The sequence below is a fragment of the Haliaeetus albicilla genome, chromosome 11 (assembly GCF_947461875.1).
Source record: "Haliaeetus albicilla chromosome 11, bHalAlb1.1, whole genome shotgun sequence".
Taxonomy (NCBI): Eukaryota; Metazoa; Chordata; class Aves; order Accipitriformes; family Accipitridae; genus Haliaeetus; species Haliaeetus albicilla.
Genome location: NC_091493.1, coordinates 17,618,370 through 17,646,015, shown reverse-complemented (window position 1 = coordinate 17,646,015; position 27,646 = coordinate 17,618,370). Strand labels below are relative to the sequence as shown.

Below are 27,646 nucleotides of genomic sequence, written 5' to 3'. Positions count from 1 at the left end.
GAGACTGCAGAGCAAATGGAAACAACAGACTCAACAGGAGGCAGTTTGGGTGAGAGGCTGAAATGGCTGTGAAGTGAAATTGAACTCCCCATAACTCAGAGAAGGAAAGCCTCTCTTGAGCCATTCTACATTATGTTGCCACAGGGAGCGAGCTATCGTAATACATACAGCTTTGGTTACAGGCATTTGGACAAAAGTTAAATATACAGGAACTGCTGTTGATTACAAGTATGCAAGGAGAAAAAAAAAAGAGATGCAAAATCTCAGCTAGTGTGAAGTTTTGACTTCCAAGGAACTTGCATCACTTCACAGCAGACACTACACTCCTGTTACACAGATGTTCACATAAGTTTAAATTGCTAATTTGTTGTTTTGTGGCGCAAGGAATAAAACACCACAGCTTCTCAAGAACAAAGGAGCAAAGGAAAACACTAGACACGTACTAGAAGGCAGAAGCATGCTATGGTATTAGCACCACCATTAGGTGGAACTATTCCATCCTGCAGAGATAAAAGTGCACCATTGCTGCCCTCCCCTACATCCACTCCCAGCTGCATTCTGGGATTTCCTTGCCAACTTTGCAGAAGATGAAAAACGCTTATGTGTGGGGTCTGGCAAGGCAGAGACTACATACACAGAACAGCAAAAGATTTTTCGCTGATTTCAAGTTTACAGCCAGTTAAGCTGCAGCACTGCAGAAATGTTCTAACATTGCAAAGATGCAATGCAATAAACTGAAGTAGAGATGAAGAACAAAACAATCCTAAAATATTTTGTCTGATGCCAGACTCCATCTGACATTTTAGGATGATATGGATTGGAAGAGGAGATGTGGGGAAAACCAGAAACTGGACATTCACAAAACTTCTAAAAGAATAAGGGATTTATTTTTTTTCCCTACAGTGGCAATAAAAGCACCACAGCATGACAAAGTTGGATTGTTGAAAGCCAGCCTCCAAAAAAAAAATAATCACAATTTGAAATATTTAAAATATTCTGAGTTCCCTGCAGCTAAGTCTTCTTGATGTGTCAGTTCAGGGCAAACCACAAATCAAACTGTAATAGAGGAAAACACTTACGCAGACCCATGGATGTTTGAGAGCCTGGTCAGCTGTGATGCGCTTTGCTGGGTTTATCGTCAGCATCTGGTTGATCAAATTCTTTGCTTCTGGAGTCACAGTGTCCCACTCAGGTGATGGGAACTGAAAGAGGAAGAAGGAACAGATGATGAACTGAAAATGCCTTCTACTAGCAAAAGAGATTCTCCCTCCTACAAAGCTGAATTCCAGCTTTTGCCCTTTTGATACAAGGGTCAACATATTCACAAAATCATCAATTTTTGTGAAAACCCACACTGAAGTAAAATCCTACAGAATCCAGCAAATGAATGGTACCAGACAGCAGGACACATCTGTACCATTCACCAGACACAGGCAGGAAGATTAACAGTTTAAAAGCCTTTTAGGAATCACTCAGACCTTTGAATTTCTTTCACACTCAGCAGTCAAAAAAGTAAAGTCACAGATCTTTTTAACTGAGTTCTGACATGAAAAACACAAGCACTACCTTTTTTACCCCACCTTGCTCTTTCTCCAGCATCCTAAGAAGCTATAACAGCATATGCAAAATCACAAACACTTAACTACAGCAAAACCTCATGAAAGCAAAAACCGCTAACAGAGAATATCCCATCATGTATACCTTCCCCACCCTAAAGCACAATATCCTGGAACACCAGTCACTTAGGTGTAGCAACCCACCAGCAAGTTGTTAGCAAGCATCTACCATACCACAAATCATTACATGGGAAGCAAGAGAGATGTAATAGTGGATGGGGATACAGAAGCATGGAAACAAAGACAAGAATCTCAAGTATTTCATCTGCTGATCATACATGAGGGGTAACTGCTCTTTTCTATAATTCTAGTAATGATAAAGATGAGATATTTATGCCATCCTCCAGATGCTTGCATGTGGTATAGATGACAGCATGCTGAGATTAAATGCAGTATGTCTCCCTCCTATGAATCTACTGTACAAGTACAGGTGAACTTGAGAACACAAAGATAAATGTGCTGTTGGGATAAAGTCCCCTGTCTTTAAGGGGTGGGGAAAGATTGATCTATCCTGAGAACATTTCCTTACAGTACTACGTTATTTAGAAAGATTATCCCATCTCTTTTCTCTTGCATTTTGTGCTTTGCTCAGTTGGGTCATAAAAATACATCCACCGTATCTGATTTGCATATAATTTTATTTCTGCATTCTCAGGCATCAGAAAGGCATTATACAACTTGTTCTGCAAATGTTGCAAGACACTACTCAAAAATTACGATACTGAGCTTTCTAGCCAGGACACTTTCCCCCCACCTGAACTCTGAAGCATTCATGGTAACGCTGCACAAAACTCCTACCCAACAGCACAAAGTCCAATTCACTGTTGCCACTTCCTCTATGGTCAAGAGAGAACAACAGACCAGTCCAGTGCACACAGGCCCCTTGATGCTTGGGTAAGGACAGTAGGGGCAGGTACGCCAGTAAAACTTGAGCTGTTTTCTACCAGGCAAAACAGGAGAGGAATCTACTAGTATTTGTTCATTATAGGTAAGAATTCAAAACCAACAGGTAGATAGGAGGCATCAGGCACTTCACTCCTCATGACTTACAGAAAGAGTTAGATATTTAACACCTGAAGTGCTTTGAAAATCCTCATCGATACAATTAGTGCAAAACCACTTCAGATAAGAACAAGCAACACAGGAACAAGAGAGGCAGGAAGGCAAGAGAAGAACACAAGTCTATTTAAGGCTATCAAGTACAAAGACATCACTTTGCTTTCACTCAGGAAGCCACTGAGCCAGGACACGGGGTTAGGCAGACCTTTGTTCTCACCAGTACAGCTGCTCTCATGGTCTCAGGCACAGAAGCTGTGAGGTAACTGGGGTCCAGCAGAACCCTTGCTTTTTTTTTTCCTTTTTTTAAATACAAACCACAAGACAGCCTACAAAATCATCTCCCCAACTTCCTCTTGATATTCATGCCCACAGGCTTTGAGCTAGGATTTCCAGGAGTTCCTTCTTCCCTCCCGAGCCTCTCCTTACATGGAAGAATTTATGTCCAACATTCAAGCTGTGGTACGCAAACCACATTCCACACCACCTTTGCTCCCCAGTACTAACCTCCTTGCTACTCCTCTCCCTCAGGCACCTTTTACACCTCAGTTTTGCCATGCTCTGATAACTGTTCCATGAACTGTTTGGCTTTTTATCAGAACCTCCAACCCACCACACTGATGCCCACCACAAAGCCACCCCTCCAAAGGCCCCTGCCATTCAGTCTTCTGACTGGGCTCCATGCTTTCCACGGCTGGAAGAAATTCCACTATGGCACTGAGGAGACCAGAAGCCATAATTTAAGCTATTATTCTACACAGTGCTGCCCCGTACTTTTAATTAGGCCTTGATAAAGACAGGCTCCTTCATTCTACCTTCCCTCTGCTCCTCTGAAAGAGTTAACATTGGCTACATCTGCAGCACTTTGTGGTAAATGCACTACAAGACACCATTTCCCACCATTTGTATTTCTAGCTCTGCATTTCCCTAACGACCAGCAACCTCTTGGTGCCCACTGCAATGCTTTCCACATATCCTTTCAGTAGCCCCAAACAGGACTGTATCCCAGGCAGTGAAGACAAGGAGGTATATGAACATGCCCAACATCACTTTGCACAGTAGCTTGGGGCCTGCTGCTGGACACCAAGTATGATAGTGCCAAGTTTTGGATGGCTTCTACACCCATGCAGGTACTCAGCAAGAAAGTGCCCTTACGTCATAGGCTCCGGCTTTGATCTGCTGATAGAGTTTGTGCTGATCTTCATCCCAAAAGGGAGGGTACCCCACTAGTAATATGTACAGAATCACTCCTGGGAGGGAGAGACACAGATATACTATGGTTAGGCTAATACGCCAATTATTCCTTCAGCCCCTCTTCCTTCCCTCTTGACAGTCCCCAAGGCAATGATTGCTCTATATCTTCATTTGCCATCACATTTAGCCTTCTGAGGTAGAAAAGGATAGTACAAACCTCTCCTCTTTTGAACCTTTCCCTGGCACTTCATGTTCAGCTCTTAACACCAGCTACCAGGAGCTAGAACAAGGTGCATGAGGTCCTTCTACCCTCCTCTGGCTATGATGGCTAGTGAGCCACAACTCCCAGCTCTCTCAGAATAAAATGAAGCCACAGCCCCTGGGGTTGCTGGGCAGCAAGGGACTTTTTAGGAAGAACTATGTTTTTAGATGCTTACTGTGCATGGTCTTGGGACAAAAATGACACTGACAAAGCTAACACTCCTGGCCTGCAGAGAACCATTTAGTCCATGTCAGGCAACACTGATATCATATATCTTTAAACTTATCAGTCCCAGATACATGTACACTTCATTTTTTCCTTTTTAAAAAAATCAGCTCTCTTCAGTATTTCATCTTTTACATAGTGTAATAGGAAATTGCTACAGTTATCTAAACAACTGACTCTGCAAAGCATAGCCAGGTCCTATCTCTTGAGTCTCAAACACCTGACTGATGGCCTGAGGAAAGGATTAGGAGCCAGAATCAAATGAGTTCAGGCTCCAATATTAACTCCATCTACACAAGGTGCTTATCCTCAAGTGTGCCTTCACCTCTCCACCCAATAAGAAGGAGCACTGCGCACCCTCCCAGCAATAGGTTTTAAGGAATTGCTCTTCTACATGAAATGGTGTTGTTTAAGTGTAAAACATTTTGACAGAATCTTACCACAGGCCCATATATCCACTGGTTTTCCATAAGGGTCTTTTCTTAAGACTTCAGGGGAGAGGTAGCCTGGAGTGCCAGCAAACCCTGCCAGGAAATGGATGACATGAAGTACTTACAGTACCCAAGCACAAGAGATCTTGCCATATCACAAAATCCACTAGTGGTAACCAACAAATTCGAAAAGCCATTTCCCACCCTTCATCTCACATTTGCTAGAGCTACTTCTTGGTAAACCAAGAGAAAGAGAAAAAAGAAAAAAAAAAAAGAAAATCAGATGGGATCAAGTGTCTATGTATTGCAAGAAAAATAGAAAAGAAAGAGGGACCATGTCAACCAGCTGGGCACAAACTCATATGCCAGGCCTTATATCATTGTTATATATAATGGCTCGGAGTTTGAAAACACAAGACACAGATGGGACACATCCGATTGCCAAATGGCATGGGCAGACCAGGAGAAAGCAGCTATCTCTCTAGAATCTCTGCAGCGCTGCACAGTCTCAGAGCTGATGTTTAGCCTGAGAAGGTCTTATTTCTAATTATGTTTTAGCTAAACAAAGATAAGGCCAGATCCAAATGTGCCTGAGGAAGGCCAGGTCAAATGCATTTCTGTAAAATGACCAAACAAAATTCCAGATGTCTACACTCCTGAGCAGTAGGGAAGTTCAGATCAGGGTTTAAACTTAGCAGCTGCATTCGTCTCTCACACTAGCATCTACTGTAAATCGAGAAGAAAAACAGAGAAATACATGGCCATTTTTTCTGTCTTTATTTATCATATTCTTTCCTCGATTGCACCTAGCCTCATGCCCAATGACCCAGAGGCTGTGATGCTTGGAAAGGAAGCAGCAATGCCAAATACACACAAGCGTGCTGGAAGAGCTGAGAAAGGGCAGGTGCAACTCAACCAGCCACCAGGAAAGGGGGGAGCAAAAGTGGGAAAGCTCAAACGCTCTTACCAAACCAGGCCTGCTGCTCTCCCTGGACTTCTATAGCCAGTCCGAAGTCAGCCAGTTTGACAGCAGCACCCTTACATTTACTTGCCAGTAGTAAATTCTCAGGCTGGGGAGAAGAAAGAAAAGAGGGGGTAAGAATGAAAGACTTGACATCTTCATTAAAGTCTCCTACCTCAGTATTCACATCATTAAATTCAATCTGCTGACTGAACTTAGCAGGCATGTACTAAAGCTGCTGAGGTGAGGGCAGAGCAACAGCAACAAACGGCTTCGACCTAGAGTGGCAGAAAATCCTCAAGTCTAACACAAATCCTCTGTGGGAGACAGAGCCTCTCCTAAACCAGCCCATACGTTACATGCTGACACCAGAGGGCACTGGCAGTACAGTTCCTGCAGCACAGAACCCAAAATTTGTTTCTGTCATCCCCGCAGAGAGTAATCAGGGGGAGAGGAAAAGGGGGAAAGATGCAGTAGATACAATCTGCAGTGATGTTTCTCCCCATGAACATTACACAGTCCCCAAGGCACTGGAAAAGTAAATATGATGCTAATAAGGGCTGCCAAATACAGCACCGTAATGCAGGAAGGCATCAACTGGATAGGCAGTAGCTTTCATCCCTTACAGAAAAAGCCTCAGCCTCAAATTGGCATAAGCAGCACAGCAGTGAGTGTTCTTGTAAGCTATTTTTTCATGCTACATATTTACAGCAGCGTAAAATATGCTCTCTTGCTACTGCCGCCAACACCTATACCATAAGCAGCCATGTCACTTCCCCCATGTGCCAGGAAAGAGAGGCAGACCTTTGCCCCTCACATTTCCACCTCACATGAATCTCACTTGAATCATAATTCTGTTGTGTTCCAGCAGACAGCTTCAGCAGAAGGCTTATCACAACTCCAAAAGCTGGACTGGGAGTCAGCAGCTTCCTCTGAAGCACCAGAGCAGCTAGTTACATGTGACCCTTCAAAACCCCAAAGCCTTTAAGGTGGTGGCTATTACAGCTCTGCAGGAAACCCAACTTGGGGTTCTAGGAAACTAGACAGGCAGGACAAATGCAATTTCTCATCCTACCCCCTTCTGATCATTTGTGAAATTCCTACCAACTTGATTTTTTAACTGAGCAAGATGGAAGCATGGAAATACAAAAACAGGAGGTTGTCTCAGTTTCAAAAACCCGATGAAGGTCTTTTTTGCAGCCTGCTCACCAGTTCCATCCCACAGCAAGCCTCTATCCCTGTTCTGCCTGACAGGAACATGATGCTTTGCTCATTCACCTGCCTTAAAGTACTGGGCATGTGCCTTGCTTCTGCTTTAACGAAGGGAGAACAGCCTTGCCCATCACAGTCCTTGCCATAAGCAGCATGGAAGGAAGGGGAACTGGGTCTCAGTACATTTGGATGCCACTGGCTTTTCACTATATGGGAAGTGGAAAAGATTGTGTTAATCAAGCTACACTGATGAAAATTCACCAGTGTAAACAAGTCCCTAAAGCAGAAGACCAATGAAGTCTTCTGAAAATCCCTCCCAACTTCAGATCACACCTGGGCTTGGCTTGACTAAGAAACAGTGAAATTTAGGCCTGGCTTGTGCTAGCTAAGCACTGTTTGCTTCTAAAATACAGTTACAAACACCTTAAGGCTAATGGTGTTTATCCATGTGCATGGGTGCCAACATATGGGTTGTCTCAGGTTTCACATACTTTTTGGTAAGGATGTGAATGTATTCCCTAATTTCTTATGGTCCCTATGGGCAGCCCAACACTTTAAGTTCTTTAAGAACATGTCAGCCAAAAGACAGGCTTATGAGAGGGAGTTGCGAAAGACAAAGCTTCACTTGAAACAAGCTCTGCAGTTATTACACACTGATCCTGAAGGCCAAGCTTTTGGCAAGGAGCTAATTATTAAATAAAGAGCACAGGATCTTTTATTGCTAAAAGGACCGGCTACTCCTCAGGCCTGGAGAGTTTCAGTGAATCAGAGCAAGTAACAGAAGAAACACATTAACTGCAGTGGGGAGTGTCTAGCAGCTGATAAGTTCTAAACAAGTTCACAATTTTCACACAAACAAAACTTGGGAAGCAAACAGATTATATCTGAACACAGGATGCAAAGGAAAACTTAAACCATCCTGTACTGGAAAAACTACTGATTTTCATATAGGCCCTAATTTGGGGCAGTAGTGCCTCTTGTAGTCTGCTTTCTCAAGAGCAGGTGTCAGCTCTAATCCAGAGCAGCCATTCCATAGTAGATCACTTGCATCTTTTCAGAGTGCTCTGAATCAGGCAGCCAGAAGTGTTGCACAGGAGTTTGCCAGAAACACTAAGGGTTAACAGCTGTCCACTAGATCAAAACACTGGGGGAACACTGCCACTGATCTTGCAACATACTTTTACCTCGCTCTCTGCAAAATATTTTTGTACTTTTCCCCTTATGCATTGTATAACAAACCAAAACCAACACTAGTAGCAGGTGTCATCCTGCATTAATTTAACTGGACCACTGGTGGCCATCACCATTCCCACTTTAGACAGAGAAGGCTGCAGGGCAGGCAGACCTTCCCGCACAAACCTCTTCATTCTGGAGCCTGCCCAGCTCCCAGTACAGCTGGCACTGTGTGGGAAGGGAGTTTAAGTAACTACACTGTGGGGGCTCTGGGTCTATAAATGTGTTATAATGTGGCAAACAGTTGATTGACCCAGTGTTTACCTAGCCAGCAGTTTTGGGTCTAGATTAAAAGCACTTCTACTGATGAGAGAAGAAAGAAATGACACAAAAAATTGTTGTGCATCTCTGCCCTAGCCCAATGGCATGTGTTTGGCAACAGTGAAGAATAAAAATATACATGCCTTACGCAGACAAACTCATCCTGGCAGATTGAACAGAGATTGCCCCAGGTCTCTAGAGATCTCTTCAATGGCAGACTAGAAAGCATCCTTCATTATAATGAATCCTACCCAAGTTTCTCTGAAAGCCTACCGCACTCCAAGGTTCACAACTACTCCATCCTGGAGCTGCCTCAGAGAGGCTGAGAGCTGGCAAGGTTCATGAAGACTGAAAACTTCCTCAGGAGTTCAGCACACCCTCTAGAAAATTCTGAAGGAGCAAATTTGTGCTTCAGGAACCCCCGAGCCCAGTTCAAGTTAAAAAAAAAAAACAAACAAACAACAAAACCCCTGCCAGCTGGCAACACAGTATTCCTGTCTTGCCTCTTCCAATGATCCCCTGGCTGCTCTCCTCAGCCTCTGTGGCACGGAGGAAATATTACCTTCAAGTCCCTGTGCACGATATCGTGCTGGTGAATGTGATTCACACTCTCCAGTATCTGATGAATACAGTGGCTGCAAGATAAAGGGAGAGACACACAGTTATGCACACACGCACACATACACTTGGCATCTCATCTCATCCCAGAACTATTTCCCTAACTTTTATATTTGTACCAGGGCAAGTTCAAGACCCCAGGCTGAATTCCTTCATCATGCCCAATGGCTGCCACAGCTCAGTACTGTCACAGCTGGACACCCCCACCCCCCTCAGCAACAGGACGCTAAACATCCTATCTATAGCAGGACCACAAAGCCTCTCTCCTGTCTCCCGTCATCTCCTTCCTTTCCTCCCCATCACACTAAGCATCTCACTTGTTCCTTCAGCCAACAGTGCCCACCCCACACAGGAGAACTGCGGCATCTGAGTATCTGCAAACAGCAGCCAAGATTGGGCAGGCAAGACCCAATCACTCCAGGAAACATTCAGCTGGGCTAGTCCCAAGCAAAGAATAAACTTTTAGAGAGCAGCAGCAGCCCCCTGCAAATTCAGGATGATGACTCCTGGGTGCCTGCCCGTTTGCAAAGCTTTCAGAGCAGCATCTCAAGCACTTTACATACACAATGTGCGCACACACGCACTTGCTGGGTGCCTTTTAAGTACAGATCCCACTTAAGGAGTTAGTGATCTGAGAAGCAGGCTCATTCCCTGTTAAGTGCAGTGTGCTGCACTCCCCCAGCTCACAGAAAACTCTTTCTCTGCCACTCTCACTGCTGTAACCACAGAGGGCAAAAGCAAGATGTTGTTTACACCTATTGCATAAGAACAGCACAACACACCCACGGGTGAGATTTCTGGTTGAAAACATCTTTTCCACTAAACATTTACTCAGCTCCCAAGGGTGAATGTGGAATGGAGTAGGGATTTTGACAACTATGGCTGGGCAGTAAGCACACACATGAGGGCAACTCAGATGGGTCTGTGTCCTCACTGCAGGATCAGTCAGTCCGCTCACCAAGTTCTACAAATCTCAGGGGAATAAATTTGAAATGAGTGAAATGTTTGAGGGAAGGGAAATTGGCTATTGGAAAAGATGGGAAAAGGGCAAGGGAAGGAAGAGAAGAGGAGGTGCAGCACTGTGTATTTGCTACCATCACCCCTCCGGAGCTGGCAGTACAATCCTCAGGGTCGGAGTCCATGAATATCTCCCCGCTCCCAAAACAAAAATGTATAATTAGAACAGAGCCGAGTCTGAGCGAGAGAGATTTTCTGGCCAAAAATGGCAAAAGTGTGAGGTGTCCCAGGCGAGCCAAGTGCGGCGGATTGGCACAGACCTCGCTCCCTCGCTCTCCCAGCCTGCTCTGGAATTCAGCTCGGCATGGGGAAAGAAAGGGAGGAGCTTCACTCTGTCATCTGGTGGGCACTGCGAGACCTGGCCGGTTGACAGTCAGAGGGCTGAGCACCCTGAAGAAGGCTCACAGAGCAATAGACAGTTCTCCTTTTCCCCTAACCCTGTCATTATTTTCCTGAGCAGTGTTGGTCACTGCCAGCTCTTGACCATTTCAGGGAACAGGCAAGAGGGACAGGGGGAAGGATGATGATTGATAACCTCAAAACTTCCCAACTTCAAGGCAGAATAGCTTGAGCGACCATGTATCTGTCAGAGATACTGTGCCTACAACATCTGTACACCCCACTGAAAACACCTACAGGGCTCTCAGACCTCTCTACCAGGAGCGCCATCAGAGACGACGGGCCCACTGGCCTTCCCCATCAGCAGACGGCGCATGGCGGAGCGCACAGTGCAATGCCTCATTTGAAAGCATTGTGTAAAGCCCAGATGACAAAGTCTGTAAGCATACCACAGGGAAAGCAAATAAGCGCCCACAGACTCCACAACAGTACCTGCACTAACACACCAAGTCATACTCTTTGCTTCCTTGCACTCAGTATGATCTTCCTCACAGTACTGCCTACCAAGCTCATCCTGCAGCAGCACCCACTACTCCCTTCTTACGCCTCTCCTCTCATGGCTCCCCGACTTCCTGCTCCAGCAAGGGTTAGGATGGGATAAGAACATGGGTGCAGAATAAGCAGGGGTGAAGTGTCACCATTGGGCCACTGCCAGGCCCTGCTAAAGCAGAACAGGAGCTGCCTAATCCCAGGTTTGATTCCAAATGCTACATGTCCAGCAAACGGATGGGTCAGAGAACACCCTCAGCTACTGCTGCACAAAACACCCACCCTGTACAAACAGCAAAGGAATAAGCACAGGCCACTTCAGGAAGTTCATGCATGGGAGAGAGGGGGGACACTCAGAAAAAGAAGGGCATAACTCTAAATCTTTTTAATATTAAAATACAAAGGTTGCTCTCACATATTGTGCCTTTTCTCACTGCACCAACCGGCTCACAGAGAGGGCTTCCACAGAAACATAGCCTTCAAAGTCCCATCTCCCCCCTGCCCCGTAAACCATTACCTAGACACAGGCAAATTTAGTGGGTCTGCCCAACAGCAATGGCACATCACTAGAATCCCTACCAGAAGGCAGAGACCAAGTAGGCAGTGCTGTCACAGCCACAGGACAGTTCTCCCCTACGTTTGCTCACTAAGGACACACTGTCACCACCGACCAGAAAGGTTAGGCAGACAAAGCCACTAGCAATGGGACTCCCAGCAAAGAGCACAGCGTCTGCAAGCAGCAAAGACAGAAGCGTCTGCAAGCAGCAAGGGCTAGAGCTGTGGTGAGTTAGGCTGACTGGTGACAACAGTTTATGCCAATAGCAGAAAGAGAAATTGTTTTTTCCAGATGGGGAGCAAGAGTGTCAGAACAAAGCCATGCACAGAACAGTAGTCAGGACACTCGTTCCACTTGCCAACACACGTGGCACATACACAGAAACAGTCTTACCTGGCGTCTGCTTCACTATAGTATTCTCTGGCAACAATATCCTCAAAGAGCTCCCCACCAGTAACCCTGGAGTGCAAAAGAACAAGGGAGGTTACACAGCCTGCGCACATCTAGCTCAAGGCTGCACAGGAGGTACGTGGCCGCCTGTCTGGGCCCATTCCCACAGCCTGTGTGGGGACCTGTGGCACAGGGGAGCCAGGGCAGAGCTCCACCACTGACCTGCAGCACAGGGGAGCCAGGGCAGAGTTCCACCATGATGGCACCAGCACTGGTACATCCATGTGACTGACCCCTTGGACTGCTAGTGTACAGGACACTGTTGACACACTGGGCACGAATTGCCCATGCACCTCTACACAGCTTAGTATATACTAAGCTTGGGCAGAACATCCCTTCTCTGACCCCCTCCAGGCTGCCTCAGAGGCAAAAGTCAAACAGCCTCCCTATACAGGATAGCCATCCTTTGCCATCCCACACTTACACCTGCTGCCAGGAGCTTTCCTGGTCCATCCCCTACCACACAGTCAATGGATTTTTGTCAAATAGGCCAGAGGTATCTACAGGTCTCAAAAGAGAAAGGGAGAATATGTTAATGCAGGGGTTTTTTATTCCACTCTTAGTCAACCATCCATGTGCCTGTATCACTGGTGAAGGATCAAAGCCAAAGAAAGACACTTACAGATCAAAGACAAGGTAATGGAAACCTTCTTCTGAAATACTGTCATGGAGCCGCACTGCAAAAACATAATCAAGAAATGGAGATTTACAGAGCATGTAGCAAATATGACACTTCACAAATCAAACCCATGCACACAGCCAAGTTCTCCCTCAACCCAATCAGTCTATTAATTCCCCATGCCCTTCACTTTGTGTGCTCACTTAGTGACCTGTTTCCTTCTATTATCTCAAAACAACAGATGGGTGTCCTTCACATACATCCAGCCCTCCCCAGCGTCAAAACAAAGTGTAAATATCTTTGACCTCCTGTTCATTCTCCTTCTCTAATGCTTCAGTACCCTCCTTTCACATCTGCCTACTCTCTCCTTCACGCTCATGTTTTGCCATCTCTCCCCACCCATTTTTATTTCCCAAAACAAACCCTTTTCAGAATCTCCAAACAAGCCCCCAACCCAAAAAATTTACTTCTGACCTCACCTGCATGTCAGTGCCATTGATCTCCCTTCTGCCTTTCATCTGTAAAGCTCCATGAAGTTCCCTTTTACTTCCTTTTCCTCACTTCATTCTTACATCCAAAATCCTTACTCAAAATTCAGAGCCAGTTTCTTGACTCATTTTCTCACCTGTTTGTTACCACAGACATATCTGATCACATTCCCCTTCTCAAAACTTCATCCTCCTTCAGCTTCCTTACCTATGCCCTCCTAATTCTGCTCCTATTACCTAAATTAACCTTCATCTTTTCCCTTTCCTTGTCCCCCTTAACCTACAGGATTGGAGTTACCCCCGTGATGGGCCACTACCCCCTGGTATTCTGAGGTCTCTGGGGCTCTGTCTTCCTTTCGCCATGTTACACGTGGGCAATAACTATTTTATCTATGTAGCCAGCACAGTGTCATTTCCTCCTGTCTGAATCTAAATCTCAGTTTCTTTGACTTTTCTTGGATACCTAGGCACTAATTCTAACCCAAGAGGAGAAACTAAGCCCTTACTTTCACAATGCTACCTACCTCCTATTGTCTCCCCTGCTGGAAAACTTCACTATTTTCCCTGCCAATTGGGGTCACAAGCTAGCAATCCTATTTGACTCAATTCCTAAACCTTCACACCCTGACTAGGATGAGTTGTCTTCTTCACATGCCCATCTACGGTCTTTCCCTATTGATTCACCCAACTAAAGGAACTAGCTGAGACTAGACTGGGTCTCAGCCACTGTGACACCTTGTAATCGAGTATTGACCAAAGTAACATTACCGTTCTCATCCCTGTAAGAAAAATCTCGTTCTGCTCTGCCACTTTAATGGTACTTTTGCCTCTCTTGCCTGTCTTCTATTCTCTTTCACATAAAATACAGGTGACCTGTCTTGACTTTTCCCAACATCATGATTTTCTCTCGGTCAGTATCAAGAGGTCAGTTTGCGTCTCATTGATGCATGATATCAGCTACCATCACCATCTTGGGAATGTTACAAACTAGCACTTGGCACATGCTCCTGCCTCATATGGAAAAGCTTTTGCAAATGTTCTCAATGCTCTCCTCTAATCCTCCTTGCAACTCTGCTTTGCTAAGGCACCCTTCCACATGCACGCAAACACACACAAACTCAAAATTGACAGTAGCACAGATGTGCAGAGACCACTGCCAGTACCTCTCCTAAAAGGATTTAATTCTTTCCTTATTTTCTGCCTGTAGTTTGCTGTATTTTTCCTGTCTTAATCTACAAGCTCTCTGGGCTGGTCCCTTGACGAATTTCCTTTCCTTAGCATTTCTACTGCATCTAACCGCAGGGGTTTGGGAGGAGCACTCCACCCAGCATAATGCTGCAAACAAGCAAGTACAGTTAAGAGTAGCGGTACAGCAGGTGTTTCAGGTACAACATGTTGTTCCTATAGCATGAAAATACAGACACATCACCTTTAAGAACTATGTTCCTCAAATTATTCGCTGAAAAAAAAAAAAAATTCTTCCAAGTAAGCAGTTTTATTTGGCTTTGTAATAACTTCATTGCAATACAACTTTGTGTTTACAAGAAAACTTGCCTCCTGAGCACTTGGCAGAAACCAGCAGAGGTAGCATTACGAAAACGCAAGCGAGAAGGGTATTTCCTAGGAGAAAAGATTTCCATTCAAGACTGGAAACAAGATGGGAAGAGGCTGAAACAGACATTTGGATTCCCAGCGCAGGGCAGTTTCCACTCCAGTGCACAAGACTATTTGAGGTGAATGCAGGAGATGGGCACATGAACAAGAGCTGACGCCCAAGACACAGGCAAAAGTCTGTGAGGACACCTTATAAAGAGGAAACAGATGGAGAAACTTCAAGGAAAGCTGAATGTGCTAATAAGGTCCTGTCTGGCGATGCTTGGTGTGCACGAAAAAGCATTCTCCTTCCGCTGGCTCCTGAAAGGTCATCGAATTGCTGCAAGAAACACCAAGCAGAGAGGAAAGCGGCACGAATTAAATCCTTGCAGAACAGAGGAGCATGACCACCAGCAGGCTGAGAGCAGTGGCCATGAAAAGGGAATAGCAAACATGTCTTCAGGTAGAATTGAGAAATAGTGAATGATAAACTCTGACGCAAAGATGCAGGCAGCAAATTACATCAGAAAATAAAACATAAATGAGCTGATTGGTACTATTTCTTTGTCCTGAGGAAAGCAATTTTGTCAGATACGTTACGAAAAGAGAAGGCAGTAGCACTTCAGCTGGCAGAGACTGGCAGAGGCAGCAGAAAGAGCCTTCAAGGACGGTAAAACACTATTTGCATCCTTAGGTGCGTAACCATGACAGGAGAACAGAGACAGTTCATAAATACTGATGCTATACATCACCCTAGGGCTGCACAGCAAAAGGCGGCCTTGGAGGCAAAACGCAGGTCATTAACTTAACAAGGGAGCTGCTTTCTCGCGACAGGCCAGAGTGATGCTAGAACAAAATCTGCCCAAGATTTAATCTGCTGAGGTAACAAAGCTTGGGGAGTAACTGTAGAACAGCAAACCCCAGAAAAGCTATAGGAAAGATGACAGTGGGCCCCACCACCCTGCAAAGGAGTAATTAGCAACAGCTCAAAACACTAGGCTTGAAGTGTGGAGAGGGGCAGTAATGAGGGGAGTCAAAAACGATTAAGAAAAATCTGAATATACCAAAACTCTTGTGACTTTCAATTCCAGCCCACACCTACTTCATACCGATGCTGATGGGAATAAACAAAAGCAATACCCAGTAGCAGAACAGCAATAGCACCCAGTGCCATTTCACTCTAACATTTTGCTTACCTACCCTCCTGCAGAGCCACAAGAGCCTTCCTGACCAGCAAGGCTACTGCAATCAGCAGCTCTGATGCCATGGTTCACTCTGCCGACACTCAAGTTAAAATGCTCTGCTTTCTAATACAGTGCTAACTACCAGGGACTGTCAGCTGAAAAACATGATCTGCCTTTTCCAAAACCATTCAGCCAGCCCATGAAATGGCATACATTCAGAAGTAACTCCACGACCTTTAGCTCATGTTAAGCATAAAAGCATTTAAAAAGTTTCTTGGCCTCCTCTCCACTTTGGTTCATAAATGCAACACATAGTGTTAACATTCATCATAAAGATACACAAACCTCAGATGCCATCTGATACCTCCACCTTCCAGGCAGTATAGAGCCCTCTTTGCTTTACAGATGTCCTATGCGAGTGCCCTCCACCTGAAGGCAGGACACAGGTTCCCGAATGGCCAGTTCCAACAGTGGGTAACAGGAACCTGAATACTGGGCTGTCCTCTGTTTCAGACATTTTCCCATGAAAAGGAGATCCCATTTGTGCTACAGGCTTCTGGTCCTCGCACACCATCTAACATCTCCATTACTACCACAAGTTCAGCTTCAACCAAGCAGTTGAGCAGAGCCCACATAGGCTGTTCGTACCTGTGTAACCTGTTGACATGAGAGGGTGAAAAACATAATCATATGTAGATGTTGGAGGGTAAAGGATTCCCCAAAACTGACTATACATGATAAGAAAAATAAAGAACTAAAAACAAAAGTATTCATCCAGTTAACATTTTTTTAAAAAATATTACAGAACCTTTTTTTTTTTTTTTTTTCCTCCTGTCAGGGGAGCAGTGACATCTATGTCTAGTGCAGCAGGCTAGACAAAGGCACACATCACAACAAGAGTCTCAAGCTGCAGCAACAGGGAAGTTGCGCAACAGCAACACAGGGTCTTCCAAAAGATGACCAAACTACAAAAGAGTCCAGTACTTGCCAAGGAACCTGATCTCACTCTATTCACCAGAAGATGAGGTAGATTATTTCTATTAACTGATTCTGACGCCCAGAAGCAGTGACTCAAACCATATTTCCTTCCTAACTGAACACTTTTTACATAGGGATTCTTACAGATGTAGGAGATCAGTCCTTGCATATTAACTACAGAAAATTAAGCATTTTAGTGAGAAACAGCAATACAGTAACAGTCATGCCACGTGGTTTGCATTCCCTGCCTGAATAAAATGACCCTGTACAGGCAGCCGCAGCTCTCCGATGCCTGAGCATGATACAAAGCAACTGAGCATAAGAGGAAAATCTCCCTCATAACAAACTGTACTGCCTGGGGGCTTAGCCCATGGTTGGGGCAGGCAGGCTCTTGTAACACAGGGTGGTTTCTGGTTACCTGCTGCAAGTAAATCTCTGCAAGCAAGCAGTTACTGAATTCACAACAAAAGGCAAGTACACAAGCAGAAGAATTTTGCGGGACAATTCCCAAGATGTTCACTTTGCAATTACTCATCTCTGCTTAGGAAAAGGTAATGTGGGCTGAAATATGCTTGCTTCTACATTCCAATGGCCTTTGCCTGTCCTTAGGGACAGTGTTGAAGCTACAGGGTAGGGTAATCTTGTCTGCTAAATCTAGGTTAACTGGCATTCCTAAGTGTAAAGCATTTGGGTATTATGGGAACATAAAGGACACTATTAGCCAACTACCTCTGCACCAACACACATCGTGTACTGTGATTATATATCATTTGGGGCTCCCAAATGAAGTTGCCTGTGTTGCAGTACCTGCAGCAGAGTCAATACAAGGCAACAAAGATTTCTGGTTCTCTCCCTGGTCATGGTAACTGCAACGCAGCCTTAGCAGTGCAAACTCAAAAGCGCTCTGGGATCTTCTGGACTCAACAATGCTATTTAAAGGTCAGCCACTCATTAGAAACAGCCACAGCTTCACTTCTCAGCAGTTTCCAACCAGACATCAGACATTTGCCTGTATCATGCAGAAAGGGAGGAGGTAAGAGATACCACAAGGGCGATACTTCAAGAGACAGTGCATACCAGAAGCAGCAGAATAAAATTGGAGGCTAAAACCTGCCTGATGCCCTCTTCCAAAGATATTCTCCAACATGCCAGGAGATGCTGAAACTATAGATACAAATATACACAGCCCGACAGACTGCAAACTGAGCACTATCATCCGTAGCAGCACAAGTGACAAGTAAACTGACACAGATGGCTACCACCCACTCTCCACTTCCCAAGCTGCTCACCAGCCTGGGCAGCCAACATGGGAATTGTCCCACCACCTCCGAGCTTGGCTGTGCGCCAGGACACTTCCCGCACAGTTCGCATCACTCAGGATGCCTGTCCCGCGAGGAGCCACCATCAACCTGTGACTGCCTGTGAGCTGGGTGCTCAGCTCCCACCCCAGCTGTTTCTCTAATTACATTAAACACACAGAATTCAGATGCAGCTGCTCAGGCTGCTTCCAAAAGGACTCTCCTTTTAATTAAAAATTTGCTATTAAAAAGCATTAAATTGTGTAATTCAAATAATCCTCTAGAAATCATCTGCTCCAGCAGCAAATGACCAGCTTTGTTAGAGCAGTAACTAACAGCAGTAGGACAGTTAGCTAACAGGACATAGCATGCTGCTGTTAACCAGTCCCTTAGGAACATGTACTCTTTCCCTCCTCCTTTCAAATCTGACACAGAGAGGTTACAGTATGCTGGATATATACCAGCTTGCTGTAAACTCCCCAAGCCCACAGCATTTCACACCAATTGCAGTTTTAAAGCTTTAGAAAATGGAAGAGAAGAAGGGCTTGTTAACACTCTGCTCCGGTTCAGGCAGAACCAAGCTGCTGCAGGCTCTGCAAAGACAGACAAGGAACAGTCCTAAGGGAGTATGAAAAGGTGCACACACACAGAGGTGTTCCCCCCGCCCCCCTCCCCACTGTTCTCACTGTAACCTTTTTAGCACTCTGGCCCTGGAAAACAAGGTTAAGGCAGTGCCCTTTCTACCATACATGGTGCCAAGTCAGGGGAAATTCCCTTATGCACAGAAATTCACAGCCTAGAAAGAAGTTGTAGGGAGAACAGTATCCTTCCTGTTACAAAACTGGTCCTTCTGCAGAAGCAAAAAGCAACAGTAAAAAAAGAAAACACGAAGTATTTTTTAAAAACATTTCAGTGCCAACTAAACGTTATTTTTCCTTTGAATTTGCAATGTCTATATTGAAAGGCTGAAGTTCAGCATGATACATAACATTTAGTATGCCCTACTTAAACATTACATGAGCCAAAAGAGTGCATCAGCAGGAATATTTCCTACTCTCCTGATAACAGTGCAATCACAACCATCCAGAATTATTATTAATAATTTCCAATTATCCACATACCACATAAAGCAAAGTAGTTTTGATAACAACTAGTATTAGATGAGAGCTTTTTCTAAAAAGCCCCAAAATAATAACAAGCCAACCTTATTGGTACCTCAAAGAAAATACACAGAGAACACCCACTTTATTAGAACTAATAAAATTAAGATAGAGGCTGTGACAAATTTTAGGTCTCTCATACAGGCTCTGCAACTTCGCTACACACATTTCTGCCATCAGGGATGAATCAGCCTTTGGTGTTGCAAAGCAGTAGTCTTGCCCGTGCAGACAGGAGTTCTGCCTAATATCCCCCCAGCCTTGCTGTATTAACCTGATTTTCACAATTCTTTCCTTGCATTGCCCAGGACAGTCATGAAACCTTGCCACCCAGGCAAGCTCTGTTCAAAAGGCAGGCTGTCACTTGCACAATTTCACCAGAGTGCAGCCCCCACTCTGTTCTGTTTGGTGCTCGGGCAGGGGGAACCCCAAAGGAGGTTCCTTGCACTTCCTCAACACTATTCTAACTGGGGGGGGGAAGTAGGGGAATCCTCCTCCTCTGGCTTTTACAGTACCTTTGAGTTTGAGTGCACTGAGCCTGGCCATCATCTCACTACTTTTTTTTTTTTTTAAGGGATTGCTTGCATACAGATAAATCTCACAGCTGAACAGATGAATAACGGAATCTGAATACCTCTGTAGTACAGATCACAAAGACATACAGAATAAATATATCCACTGGCAAGGAAGAAAATACAGTTGTTACTCCATTCCCAAATTGAGGGGGATCATGGAGAAACATTTTTCTCAAAACTACAGGAAAAGCTGTGGGAAGAGGATGCAGAAAAAGGACAAAACAAGAAGAGGTAAATAAACAATAGGTAGTAAAAAAAAGTAACTGGGAGAATCAGAATGAGAAATAAAAAGCTGGACTGCCTGGGGTTCTGGGGAGCCTCCTCTCAGCCAGACATGCATAGGCACTCACATAAAACCCTAACAGCGCCAGGACTGGAAATAATAAATGGTAACTTGCAGCTCAAAGGCTCAAACTTCCCAGCAGGAATGAACTCTAGCTGATGTTGTGTTTGGGGTTTTTCTGAGTGGTTGGTTGGTGTTTGATGTTTTTTATTCGGGGGGGGGGGGGAGAGCAGGTTAAAGGCTTAAGGCCCAGAACATCATGTTTGACCTCTTAGGAAGCACAGCAACTTGCTGTCCTCTCAGACAGCCTCATGACACTTCCAAGGAAAAAGCTGCTCAGTAACTGAGAAAGCTGTAAAGCATAACTCTTGCCACAAGGTCTCTTCTCCCCCCATCCCCCCTCTTCCCCACACCATCCCCTCTCCACACCAGTTTCACCTGAGAAAAGGAGCAGTCCCCCAGCAACAGAAATTGCAGGGCAGCAGCTTTAAACAGCAGGCCAGGTGCAGGAGCATCCCACTTGGAAACTGCTGAGTTTCCATAGGGCAGCAAAGGTGGCCAAACCACTGGAGAATCCCCAGCATTTTAACTATTCTTTGCACATAACATCTTTTCTGTCCCAATTGCAAAGTCAGCCTGGATGTCTGCAGCCAAATGAAAACAAGGAAATCTGCTGTTTACAGCAAAACACAGCCTACGGTTTTTTTCTTGTTCACTAAGGAAGCAATTCAAATCTCTTGCTAAGGAAAAGGTGATGGGAAAACATTCCAATTGGCAGCGGGGGGGGGGGGGGGGGGGGGGGGGGGGAAGTGAGGGCTTGCTTATCAAGAGTAGTATCTCAAAATAAGGAATGAGTGAACCTTAAATTGTGGCTGATACCACTAAGACAACAAGTTCAGTATTAGGTCTGCAGACTTGATCAATGCACTACGTTTCCCATCCATGTTAGTTATGAGCATTGTGAGATTCTCCAGCTGGGCTGCACACAGAAGCACAGCATCCTTCTTGATCCTTGCAGCAATTCGCACCTTGTTCAGAACCATCATTTAAGGGCACACAGACTGAAGGCCTTTTTTTATACACATGCATCAAAATCACTCCCACGAGACAGAGGTACTAAAAGGACAGACCACTTATCAAAGGAAATAAAACTGAACTGGGTCAAAACAATTCTTCTAATTCACAAGAAATTTCTATACCATTCCCTCCCCATTTTAAATAAGGGCCAGTCCAAAACTGTGGTTTATGCTGAGAGAAGCTGACAGAAGTTAAAATAAAAAGAATTCAGGCGTAAGTGTATTTTGGAGAAAAAGTCAGAAGTAGGAAAAACCTGGAAACGCAATAATTCTGATAGATGCTGAGGACAGCATTTCACTACTGCTACAAATTCCCTCAAACAAATTAACTCTGAAGCAGTTCAGCAAAGAATATGAAGGCAGAAATCAGAAACAGAATTTGGCTTCGCGTCTTGGGCTACTACCAGACTCTCTTAAAGTATGTATTTTTTTATCACTCTAGACCTAAGTGCATGCAGTTTTTCACAGCAAAGGCTGCCATGAGCTGGGACACAATAACCAACCAGAAGTGCTCAGTTCGAACTATGAACAAAAGATATTCAAGAACTACTTTTGTAATGTTGGGTTAAAAATATCTAAGAAAAAGTACAGATCATCTGGTGACAGATCCAAAGAGGAGGCACATATTTAGACTGGGGTAACAAAGAAAATTTAGAAGGAGAAGGGCAACACCTAACAACACGGTGGACAAAATCCATGCACAGAGCAGACTTCATGGTGCACTGAACAAGCCACAATCCTACTCTTGTAGGAGAACATGGGAATGCTAGAGAAGTGCTTTCAAAGCTATGAATGAGGATTTTTATTAAATTTTGCACAATTACTGCTTTGGGAGTCCTAGGACAGGAAGGGTCAAGTTCAGCACTCTGCTGAACTTCACATCTGCACTGAACAAGCCTGCAGGAAGATACTGGGGTTCCCAGCTCTGTCACTGCTCTAGTATTTGATGGGTAGCAGGAAGCATGGGAAAAAAATGAATTCTCCACAAGAGAATCCCTATGTAGTGAAAGAATTATAGGACTTAAAAATCAAATACACAGACTGACTGAAATTAAGTTTACAACTAAGCAGAAGACCAAAGCAAGAATTGATATTCAACACATTGTTTAGCTCTACAACAAACAGAAGGCAATGGTGAAGTTTATTTTATCTTAGCCATTGCACAAACTTCAGTGGCACAATCAGGAAAGCATCTGCAAATGAAGGGTCAGGGCTATGAGTATGCTTAGAAACCTGCTTCCTTCCTGCAAAGCAGGGACCAAGGAAGAAGAGAGCCATATCATTCTTTGTGTTCCCAAACACATCCATGTCAAATGCCCACAAGATTTATAGATAAGTGAATCACTGGAACAGTAAGTTGTTCAAGAAGTGGAATTCCCCATAGAGCCGTGACTCTTGCCAAATTTCACAGGCATTTTATCTGCTTACAGACAGTGGGGGTTTAATGATGTTGCCTTCTGCCTCTTTAACACTCTGATATCCTCAGAAATGGGTGCATCTTTTTTGCCTTTAACACAGGGTGAGCAGTTCACTGATTGATCTCCGTTCAATTCTGCTGTATTTGGTGAACATGCTTGGCAAATGGTTTCCCTGGACCAGAATGCAAAATACTCTAGAAAGTTGTCAGGAGGAAAAAAACCAAGCTGAAAGTTAGGGAAAGAAGTCCTTCCTCTACTGAACTGAAGTCTGAGGTGACCAGCTATAATGGCACATTCAAATGGATGGTTTGCAATGAGAACATGGTACATACCATGAGCTGGAAATCAGAAAATTACCTCAAGTCAACTTTCTTCTGTCCAGACAAAAAAACCTTACTGCAACACTAGGCTTTTAGAAGGATTACTCCACTGTGATTACCTTCGCCATAATGTGCATCTAAAGACAAGCAAAACGCCCAATTACAGAGCAATAGCCTATAATTAGGGCTGAGATTTGATGAAAGCATGTTAGGATAACTCAGAAAGTGGTCATTTCACAAAGAGCAACAGCAAATGGAAATATCACTATTATTTTGTACCTAGAGTAACCTTTATTTTATCGGAGTAGCGGTGTTACGGTCAGCGTGTTGCAGTCCAGAATCTCCATAGCAGAATCAACTGTCTTGCAGAAAATGGGTAAAAACCACAAATTCAACAACAGGTTTGCTTTATATCCTGTGTACAGGCAGGAGAGAAAAGCAGCCCAGCTCACAGGGTCCTAACTTTGAATCCTCTGCCCTGGACTCACTAGAGGCTCAGGTCTCTGTAGAAGACCAGGACATGCTGCAACACAGTTTGCAACAAAAACAGTAACAACAAAACTTAATGGGGAAATTAAAGCAAGTGCAAATTCTGCAGAATTCTCCAGGACTGCTGCAGTGTTAATAGCATAGCTCACACTGAGGCAACACACCAAGTATTCATCCAGAAGAGTTTACAACATAGAATGGTAGTAACTAGGTGATTACTAACTGCTAATACACATTTCAAGGAAAGAACCTACTGCTATGTCAGAACAACATGTTTCCTTTCTATGGCAACATAACAGGTCCAAGGAATATGGAAGCAGCAACGCATGTAGCATCTGGATTTCAGCAAGGCTTCTGACAGCATCTTATGTGCTATCTCCATAAACAATTTAGAAGAAATGTGTATTCAGAACTAGCTTACAATGGTGTATACAACTAATTGAAAAAACATACTCAAAACTGACCAAACTGGAACAATATATCAAATGATATCTTCAAGAGTTTGTCCAGATTCCAACAATATTCAACAGTGTTATTAATTATCTACATGATGCAATATATGGCATTGTTATTAAAGATCACATTACTGTAGAGGGAGTTGCAACCCTATTATGTTATCAGAAGATAAACAAAATGGTCTTGAAAAATCTGGGGGGGAATCCAGAGAGTGAATTTCTTCCCATTTGTTTTAATAAAGACAAATGTAATGTACAATTGATAGGAATCTTCATCTATACAAGATGGAAAAATTATTTGCTTGCCAGAAGTTCTGCAGAAAGTAGTCTGGAGCAATAATGTGTCAGAAAACAAATGTGCATCAACAATATATTTAAATCGAAAGATTCACAGGTTGATGTACAAAACAAGAGTATCCTTGGTAGGACAGGTGAAGCAGTTCTTCCCCCTCTAGTCAGCACTGACATGGCCTTAGTTGGAATCTTACGCCCAGCTTTGGGCATCACATTTCTAGAAAGATATGAAGCAACTGGATAGAGTCCAAGGAAGGAGAAAGAAAGAAAAGGAAAAAAAAAAAAAAAAAGACTGGAGGTCTAGAAAACATGACGTATGAGGAAAGATTGAAAGAACTGGGTTTGTTTAGTCTGAAGAAAAAGACGACTAAAAAGAGACATGATAACAGCCTTCAAATATGTAAAAGATTGTTACAAGAAAGAAAAACTACTTTCCACATATACTCCGGATAGAACTAGAAACAGCAAGCTAAGATAGCAGCAAAGCATGTTTTTTCTAATGTCTAACTGACAGAAAAATTAAACATCTGAAAGACTGCCACTAGGGGCTGTGGAATCATTAAAGGTTTTTAAGAACAAACATGCCTGGAACCAGCCAGGTATAAAAGGTTTTCACAGGACTGCTGAATGGACCATATGACTCCCCGAGGTCTTAGTCAACAGTTTGATTCTGTGTTGTAGGCATAAAACTTAATTCCTTGATTGCTATTTGTGACCACCTGTTGGGTTTAGAATGACTAGTTTCTTTATCTTAAAAGAAAAACTGTTCTTCCTAGGAAGACAAGAAATGCTCTGTAGAAAATGCAAGAACCACTGACATTCCACCAGACTGTCTTTTCCAAACCACAATACAACAGGAGACAAGCATTGCCACTCATTACAGATGAGGAACAAGCTGTAGAATTGAACCAGGAATGTGGTATGTTTCTGTTTTCGGTATGGTTTACTCATAAACATTGTTTTCCTCTCCTGTATAAGATTTACTCTGTGAGAGGCCTGGCAAGAAAAGATGCAAGAAATGAAAAAAAGGAGAGATGATGAAAGCGAAGTTAAGGCCAAAACAAAAAGTGACATCACCTACTAAACTAAGTGAAGCAAGTCTTATGGGGCAAATGAAGCTTGATAACTAGCTAATTAGTTTTAGTCATTGTGAATATTGCCAAGCACTAAATTTACTGGCCAATATATTCACCAGGGCAAATGACTGTAGAAGGTGGCCGCTGCTCCCCTCCTCATGCCATACTTCCACAACTACACTCAGATGCAACAGAGCTCTTTCTGCTGAAAATCTGCTAATAAGGTGCTTTGCATTTTGTGGGGTCCCGAGCTTGTGGAAATGGCTTCTTCATCACATATGGAATAGGCTACAGATGTTAGTCCACGGGGTATGCTATAAGGCACCTTTCCTCTCCCAGGTCTTCAGAGGATTGGAGCAAATGATTACGAAGCTGAAAGTCAGGAGACCAGACAGATGCCCTTAAAATGTTATGTACACTGACAGACAGGGTTATGCAAAAGAAAGACAATGTAATGCATCACAGGTTTCCCAGACAGGGATATTTAACAGTGGTTTGGTTGAAGGTGGCATTTGGTATTTCTTAATGTTTTCTTAAATAAATTAACTCAAATTAGATCTTAGCTAGGATCCTAGAGGCTTTATTTATTTAAAGATCCTAAAAAGGGAATTATTCATGGTCCAAATTTTTTGCTCAAAGCAACTTCCAGCAATGTGAAATTTCTCTAAAAGAAAACTTAGGACAAACTTCCATGGTGTTTTGGAACTAGATAAAAATCCATGCCCTCTTTCTACAGTTCAGTAAATAATGTAGTTTGGGTTTGAAGTTGTGCCTTATTTTGCCTCTTCCTGTATTTCTAGACAAAACTATTTCCTTTATTCATTAGTGTTTGGTTTTTGGTTTGGGGGGGGGTTTCTGACCACTGCAAAAATAGGCAATTTGGTTTTGGCCTCTTGTTTATAGAGCAAGTGGCCACTGTAATGCGAAGAGCTGACATATTAGCCTGCCCTCCTTTAACTTGGGGCATGTCATTGAATACAGCACTTAAATGGATATGTCAAAAAGTGCCAAAAGAGGAAACAAAGACGAGTGTGGGGAAAAAAACCACAACAGCTCACTCCTATTGCAGAATGTCAGAGGAGCAGACAAGAGTCATGCATCACCCAAGGAACAGGGACAGCTCTGCACGGGCAAGCGGACGGCAACACAGCACACTGGTGACCATCTGGGCCAAGATGCTAAGGAATGAGACAGGGTCATATGCAGAATTTGTCAAAGAGAGAAACTGAGGTGATTTCAAAAGGCAAGTTTGACAAGTTGTTGTGAACATTCAGAATACATCTGCTCTCTTACAGTGCACTAGATGAGACACATTACTCATCCCTCACCCCCATCCCTCTGAGCCCAAGGAGGTTTACCAATATTTGGATGCTTTAGAAGTCGGCAGATTCGAGCTTCACGTTCCAGTTTCTGGTGATCTGAAAGAGAGTAATAAACAAGGTGTTAAGCACCACAACTGTGAACTAAGCTCTTGTTCATATTCAACAGAGAATGGAACACAGTGACCCAGCAGACATCCAGAGGGCTAGAAATTGCTGGAACATGACTGCCTCCCAAAACCTCACAGCTCTTTCAGGCAAGGGCTATGCAGCCGAGGCTGCAGGAGGACCTCCACTCCTGCTACAGAGCTAGCACTAAACTGATATTCCCTCCTTGGATTCAAAGTGAGTAGCAGCAGAGTCAAAGACACCGCTCTTCTGTCAGCCCCACAAACATGCAGAGCCACTTCCAGTGATACCCCTTCCGAAACTTACCCCCTTCTCCAAGGCTGGAGAGGACGAGGAAAAGCCTCTGAAGTAGTAGCCCATATGAAATGGGAAAAGGACCTGCTTCCACTCCAGAGAAACAACTGGGGAAGAAGGGCAGAGTAGGAGGGAGAAATGCACAGCTCCTGCTAGTGCACAGCGACCACATGAAGTAGGGAACTCTGCCAGCTCCAGTGAACTGTAAAGGTAACCATACTTCAGTACCCATGGATGGACTCGCTGGTGAAATGCTGATCAAGCACTTCGAGATCTCCAGGCGAGAAGTTCTGCCCAAATGCTAAGTGTGCTTATTCCAGCCCAAAGGCAACAACAGTTCAAGCACAACTGTCATCTGGATTAAAGAAAAAAATATCAAGGAAAGTAAAAAATGGTTTGTCCTCCCTAGAAATGTAACAAGCATGAGTTCAAGGAAAGGAGAGGGAGACAGAGCAACTCTGCCCATCTTAGCCAAGAAGCAGGGGGCATTTTAGCCACTGAGGCTCAGACAGGGGATTTTTCACTACAGCAAGGATTGAGTCCTGAATTTTCACTCCAAAGCCCCCATCCTCTCAAGTGAAAAGCTCACACCAGAAAAGGATCCGAGGGAGGCAAATCTTT

At 44.0% G+C, this 27,646-nt stretch overlaps 1 protein-coding gene across 17 annotated transcripts in view; it reads right to left on the bottom strand.

Moving 5' to 3' along the window:
- Positions 1-27,646, bottom strand: part of CAMK2G (calcium/calmodulin dependent protein kinase II gamma) — a 119,576-nt gene that overhangs the window by 39,001 nt on the left and 52,929 nt on the right. For 16 of the 17 annotated variants that reach the window (XM_069796302.1, XM_069796305.1, XM_069796307.1 and 13 more), the window contains exons 3-10: positions 26,642-26,701; positions 12,603-12,657; positions 11,924-11,989; positions 9,014-9,086; positions 5,752-5,854; positions 4,794-4,877; positions 3,828-3,922; positions 1,080-1,202 (exon numbers count right to left, since the gene is read on the bottom strand). In XM_069796302.1, coding sequence (XP_069652403.1) covers positions 1,080-1,202; positions 3,828-3,922; positions 4,794-4,877; positions 5,752-5,854; positions 9,014-9,086; positions 11,924-11,989; positions 12,603-12,657; positions 26,642-26,701 — 659 coding nt within the window. Of the gene's footprint in view, positions 1-1,079; positions 1,203-3,827; positions 3,923-4,793; positions 4,878-5,751; positions 5,855-9,013; positions 9,087-11,923; positions 11,990-12,404; positions 12,489-12,602; positions 12,658-26,641; positions 26,702-27,646 lie in introns of those variants that run through there. The other variant, XM_069796315.1, reaches the window with a different exon arrangement.